The sequence below is a fragment of the Sinocyclocheilus anshuiensis genome, unplaced genomic scaffold (assembly GCF_001515605.1).
Source record: "Sinocyclocheilus anshuiensis isolate Anshui unplaced genomic scaffold, SAMN03320099.WGS_v1.1 scaffold154, whole genome shotgun sequence".
Taxonomy (NCBI): domain Eukaryota; kingdom Metazoa; phylum Chordata; class Actinopteri; order Cypriniformes; family Cyprinidae; genus Sinocyclocheilus; species Sinocyclocheilus anshuiensis.
This window is the reverse complement of record NW_015546101.1, coordinates 1182900-1189897: the sequence shown is the minus strand read 5'-3', so window position 1 is coordinate 1189897 and position 6998 is coordinate 1182900. Positions and strand designations below refer to the sequence as shown.

Here is a 6998-nt window from a genome sequence, read left to right as displayed (position 1 = left end):
GGGGGGGGGGGTAACGGGGATTTCGCCTAGGGGGTCAAATTGGTTAGAAACGGCCCTGATCATACCTGACATACTCCATCCATCTTGAGCTCTCTAAGGATGACAGCCACTTCTCTTCAGACTCCTCAAAGGGATCTGCATATGCATATAAATACAGAAGCAAGCAGAAAGACACATTAGAGCCAATGCCGTTTCCACCTGGTATTAAGATGCTTTTTAAATGCATCTCCTGTGTGACCATCTAGACCCTCTCCTCTTATTTTGTCACACTGTAGATTCTACAGGAGCGGCAAATGCAGCACACAAATATGACTAAATAAATGAAGCCATTACTCTGCTTACAAGTAAAGGGGAAAGGAATCAAATGGAAATAATAAACATGGTAATGCCGATTTGGATCGTAATCTTGACATATTGACACTATGAAAGCAATCCTCTGGAAATGGTCGGCAGCGGAGAAGCTCAAAACATTTTAGACCCTGTTTACACCTGTATTTAACATTGTCCACTTGTGACAGGATTGACAAAAATGCATCTTAATAGTGTAAAGAGGGTTCAAATGGATACGGCAATAAACAGATGACTTACCACGAGTCAGCTTTGATATAATTTTACAGATTTTCATTCTCAGAGTATCAACTGTTTAAAAACTTTTCCAACTAACATGTTTTTAATGGCACCAGGAAGCACTGTGTGGGGTTCTTGGAACAATCTAAAACATTCCCTTACCATAGCCCAGACTTGATCTAAATTATTAACATGAATAAACCTGGTAAGGATTTCCTACAGTCTTATACGTGTACCACAATCATCCCTTTCTCAAACAGGGTATTATTGATTACCTATAACACAAATCTGCCTCAGTTTCAGCAAAGCAGCCTGAATATCCTGGATGTTTGGGAGGTTTTTGTCCAAATCCGACTTGAAAACATCACTGCGGAGGGGGTGGCTCTTAGTGATGGCACTGGAAATCCTGCAGAAACACAGAGGATTCATTGTTTTTTGAATATGACTGCCTGTATTGTTGGATCTGAACAGATCTGGCAACCCCACTGAGCTCATGTTGTCAAAAGATCTGAGATGAGCAAACAAGCACAATCACAACTTCTGATAAGTTTTCCCAAAACATGAGATAATATATATATATATATATATAAATCGCTGTTTAGAGTATATTATCAGCCAAAAGAGAATCTACTTTCTCACAACAGTACGATTATTGTTTAATTTCTCCTTAAAATGGTTTCTCTCTTTCTTACCGCTGCTCCACCTTCCTCTGCTGCTGCGGGTCACTGATGTTAGACATGCGGACCAGAGCACTCCCACTGGAGTGATTCCAGCACCATAACTACAAACCAAAGCGCACACACACATAAAAATACTCTTCAAATGTCTAATATGAGCCTACATAATATGTTGACACACACGGTTGACTCACAACTATTAAGTGCAAATCAATCTACCAAGTAAGACTTTTAGAGCTTAAATAAGACATGGTTTCTCATTCTGCAAAGTTTTTAACGAAGACACTAACTGGTGACTTTCTCTCTGAGTAAGAGCAAAACAGACTGGGGTAGTAAAAGTGATTTGTAGATTTCCTCCTCTTTCAATCCAAATCCAATAATCTAGCCTGGTAAATGACGCTCACCGGGATACGCTGGGAGTAAAAGAAGCAGGCGTATTGCTTCAGATCCTGATCCGCTAGAGATACCGGAACCACAAAGAATTCTGGGAGACTGCAAACAACAGAAAAAAGTAGTTACATTTCACATAAATGGCTCCTGACAGTGTGAAGCACAGTCAAATATGTGATGCTTCTTTGTGTCAGTATTATAAACACAATGACCTGATACTGAACTGTGTGTGGATCAGTGAGATCAGTGCTTTTATTCCAGAGGATTACTGCAGAAAGGACAACATTCCTGTCTGTCTGAGCAGATTTATGTGATCCGGTCATAATTTAATCAGTTATCACCGTCTTAACAGGAGATTGATTAGGATGACTAATTCAAGTCACTTTAACAATAACCATTTATATTGTACATACTCATCCCTGTGTTTCTGTCACATTCACTTGTTACATGAAGGTTATGAGTCATGCAGCAATGATCTTCAGCTTAAGGTGCTTATAATACAAGCTGTTTGCAAAATAGACCACAATTTACATGTAAATTCACATTCATACACTTACCTGGGCGAGATGAAATAGCCTTGATTTATGGTACACACTCTCCATTCAGAGGCGCCAATACGCTTGATCTCTCTGTCCCAGTCTGAGGAACAGTCGAACAGGGTGGTCTGCATCCCCCCACCAGGGTCAATGCCGCTCACCCGCTCACCTGAACAAACCACACGTGTACACGACTTTTTATAATAAATGTTTTAAAAAGTATTAGATAAAGTAAAAAAACTTGGACAATGGACACACACTGCATATATAAACCCTCTTCAGATCTACTTTATTGACATATTTTAACATTAATTTACATTGAAAGGCAGGATGTATTAGGTTTGCATTACTGGTGGCGTCACAAGCTCATCTAATCAAGATCAGGTTACTTTCTGCCATTCTGTCATGTCTTAAAACTACATGTTACAATACAGCCCAATGATAGCAGCCATATAAATCTTAATATTCATAACTTGAGCACTTTGCATTCCCTGGCAAGTCTTCTCATGTCCTGACTTGCAGGGAAACTGAATGTATGGACAGCTCAACTCGAGTTTGGCAGCTCTTCTGGAAACAGTGCGAATCATTTGCGGTCACGGCCACACATGTGTTTTCTTACCCGTTGATCCATGGTATCGCTTTCCGACGTATTCAAAGCCAAAGAGTAGCTGTGGGTCAGCAGGATGGGAGTAATGAGCGATGGCCAGACAAACCTGTAAAAGCAAATCATATATTCACATGACTAACACAAAATGACCTTCACTGTTTCACTGCAATTTCTTCAGAAAACAGAACTGAAATGTCATTACAACAAATTCCTCCTTCTTTTGTCTCACAATACAACTGTTGACATTTACTAACAAAATGTTTCCAGACCAATTAACCCTCGCAAATTCCAAATGCTCCATTACAAATGAGAAATGTACACCTCTAATCTTTGGAAGGGCATTTGGAAGAGAAAATTAGCCTGTGCTGAAATAATGCATACAGAACTGATATTTCTGCCACTGGGCACTGAAAATCAGCACCTGAAGTGCTTGATTTAAATTCTAGGCACAAAACACTGCTAAGGTGGTTTGTCCCGAACTGGTTGATATCCTCCACCCTCAGGACTGCATGGTGAAGTTTGGGAATTTTTCTTTCTTTTATCGGTTTTCCTACAACACCTGTTGGTTATTTCCTCTGTTTATTCCTTCAGAAGAGCTTTTCTTGGCACAGCTGTCGGATACAGGCATGGAAACATTCAACAACACTGTGCACAGAGCCCAAGCTAGGCTGGACTTTCAACCTTTACGACACTATCAACATTTCTCTTGCTGTATATTACATATTTCGCAGACGAGTCTTCAAATAACAAACGTACTCTGCATGACCGACGTCCCACTTGCATGGAAAGGGAGAGTTCACCCAAAAATTATAATTCTGTCATCATTCACTCACCCTTATATGTTTTCATATAATTTAATTTTAAAGGTGTAGTTCACCCAAAAATTCTAATTCTTCCAAACCCATAAGAGTTCATCATCGAAACACAAATAAAGACATTTTTAATGAAACCTGGGAGAGTTCTGTCCCTCCATAGTGTTTTGAATTTGAACAATAGTCTTATGGATTCGGCAGAATTTTCATTTTTGGATGAACTATCCCTTGTATAAAAACAAGAGTTGAAACCCAGAAAACTCGTTCACACAGAACGCGTTTTTGTATTCCACTGTACAAATTGTTTTATTTTCTATATAAAAATGTGCTAGATGTATTAGAAGTCTTTGACCATTGAGCTTGTGGATTTTGCAGCATCTTCTGCGTGACACAGCGTTCTAAAAACATGGCACCCAAGTTAAAAGAAGATTTTTTTTTTATTCCACTGCCCTGCATTTCAACACAAAAACGCATTCTGAGTGAATGGCCCCTAAATCTTGTGCTTCTCAAACAAAGAATTGAATGCTTATATTGGTAAAAGGACAAAAACGTACTTTTGTTTGCCAGCAGTGTTTCCCTATGAAGATTGGTGTAGGAAACTCTAAAGAAGAAAAACCTGGACTAGGGACAGACGTGCTGGGAATTACCAGTGACCACTGTATAGACTGATGACACATTAGGCATGTGAATTGAAAAGAAGCTCTGTAATTTCCAACTGGATATTATGAATTTACCAGTTGTTATATTTGTCCCATTTCTTTTTTTCCCAAGTGTCTATGCATTAATTCCACTCAGTAATTAGCCTAGCCTACAGGAAAATGACACATTAGAATCCAAAAACACACATTGAAGGAGACTCTCCTTCACAATCCAAATACAATATTTGACATTTACTTCCATTTTAATCCAATCAGAGCTGAGATGCCTAGAAAACTACTCGCATCAGATTCCCTTAGGCTCCTCCATAATACTAGCACCAGAATATGAATAAGCAGTGCGTGTTGCTACGGCTGTCAAGGAAACGCACTCTACTTGCCCTTCACGTAAGCTCCATAGTTTTAGCATTCACTGGCACTGAGGAACAAAAGCATCAGAGAAGCTCTGGAACGGAACTTCAGGATAAATGCGCGTGTTTGCTAAGCGCTCAGAAAGTGAGAGCCGCGCTCAAAGGGCTTTTTGTTTCTCTTGTTTCTTGTGGTGCTTTTCTTGCCCCTTTCTCCCCCTTCCTTCACACATTCTCGGGACCTGGCAGACTGTTTTGAGCTGAACTTTGGCACCTCTGTTTTCTTCCTCCCCATTTACTTCACTCCTTCTATACCTCTAGTTATTCCCCTTGAAGTTTGGGCCTTGTATTTGGTGGGTAACTGCAGGTGAAAAGCTTGGCTTCCCTCAGTCTTTTTCCCATTACTGAAAGGAAAACTCCCTTTTGCGCTTCCAAAAACATAAACAGCTCTAAGTGCAGCCTTTGAGAGTCTAGTGACTAATAAATGATGACTAACAGTCATACCAAAGATGCTGTGGAAACCGTTCATTTCGCTCTGAGTCATGCTATAGGAATGGCCAATCAGGGCTCGTTATACTGCAGGAATGACAGCCATTGAGTCAGGAGCACAATGTGGAATGTTTGTTTTACACAAAGTTCCATGTTGCCAGGCAACAGCAGCTGTTGTGAAGCAACAGGATGGGTTTTGTAGGCTGGTGTGAGTCACAGAGCTCAGAGTTCATGGTATGATCAGATCAGCTTGTATAAAGAGCTCTTTTTATCTGCTTTATGGCACAGATGTATAACGGGAGGGAGAGACATTCCTCAACAGAAAGAGCTTTATTTTATGAGGCAGAGAGCCTCTGATGGTTTTGGTGGGAACTTTCAAACACTCCAATATGCTTCACTGCAGTGCATTTTTTGGCCTTTTAAGTCTATCATCGGGGAAAAGCAAAAATAGAAATATGCAACTAACGTTAAAAATTAAGGGAAATCTTTTAGAACATCTGATTATCTTTTCTGTCTAAGACTTGAATGAAATTATGAAATCTAAAAATCAGATGGGACAGTATGAAAATAAAGCAAAAAAAAAATTGTAATAATATTACAAAATATACAAAAAGTTTGGGGTTAGTAGGTTGTTTAAATGTTTTTGAAAGAAGTCTCTTTTCCTCAAAAAGGCTGCATTTATTTGATCAAAAATACGGTAAAAACTGTAATATTGTGAAATATTATTACAATTTAAATTGACAGTTTTCTATTTAAATACATTTTAAATTGATAATCAAGATTATTTGATGAACAGAACAGCATTTATTTGAATCAGAAATATTTTTTAACATTATAAAATTTAACACGCCCTTGCTGAATACAAGCATTTCTGTCAAAAAACAAGTAAATAAGTCAATTGAATGGTAGTATATGAGGTTAAATAATGTATAAATCTCTCATTTTTATAGAACAACCCTGTTTAACAGCACCACCAGTGAATAAAGCTTTTCGTTTCTTTTTTTTGCCTCCCTTGAGCTCATTTTGATCTCAAAGTGGCGTGCATGTGAAGGGGTAACTGTGCAACAAGCGTGAAAACTCACGTGAGAGGAACCAGTTCCTCCCCTGTGAATGGCTGATTACACTGTCAACTGAATATTGCCAGACTGTTAGGATTGCAACCATTCCACAAATTTGTGAAAAAAAATGTAAGATGAATGGACCAATTTCAAAGTAAACAACTCACCCATATGGACATTACAGAGTTATTTCACATTTGAATCTAAAGGATCTTTGAGTAAAAATCTACCACACGCCACTGGTTTGCGTCTCGTGTATGAGGGGGTATAGCAGGAAGAGATGAATCTGTGACTGGTCATTACAGGTCTGCAGTGGGATCAGTGTCCACCAGACGGAGGTGGTGGATGAAAGCAATGCTGTCTAGGTAAAGAGACAAACTATAATCCACTCATCCTACAACCTCTCAGTTGGAAAGGGGAGAGAACGAGAGAAGAGACTTCCTGAAACACCACAGGCCTAGAGTTCTAGGAAAGGTTTCTTGCTCAAGTAGGACACTGACAAAACAAAATGAAATTAATTTGCATAAAACCGCATACACAAAAAGACAGAACACAGACTGAAATTAATATAACTCATTAGGGCTGGGTAAAAAATATCGATATCTCGATATTAATCGATTCTCATTTTTACGGAATGATATCGATTCTTAAATCCCAAGAATCGATTAGTCTAGCCTGTTTTCAGTTAATGGACGGAACACTGAAGGGCACTTCCCATCCAATATATCGCAATAAGCATTGTGCTTTGGTACTTTTAATATGAAACAAAGTCTCAGATTTCAAATTCTGTCCATTGTCTTGCAGTATTCAAACAATTAATGCCGTTTTGGCGCTGTTTAATGTGAAGTGACAGATCGCT

The 6998-nt window shown here is 39.0% G+C and overlaps 1 protein-coding gene across 1 annotated transcript in view; it reads right to left on the bottom strand.

Moving 5' to 3' along the window:
* Window positions 1-6998, bottom strand: part of LOC107700360 (myotubularin-related protein 10-like) — a 31613-nt gene that overhangs the window by 4298 nt on the left and 20317 nt on the right. The window contains exons 6-11 of the mRNA XM_016501988.1: window positions 2790-2883; window positions 2192-2339; window positions 1649-1736; window positions 1260-1348; window positions 843-973; window positions 66-135 (exon numbers count right to left, since the gene is read on the bottom strand). Coding sequence (XP_016357474.1) covers window positions 66-135; window positions 843-973; window positions 1260-1348; window positions 1649-1736; window positions 2192-2339; window positions 2790-2883 — 620 coding nt within the window. The remainder of the gene's footprint in view (window positions 1-65; window positions 136-842; window positions 974-1259; window positions 1349-1648; window positions 1737-2191; window positions 2340-2789; window positions 2884-6998) is intronic.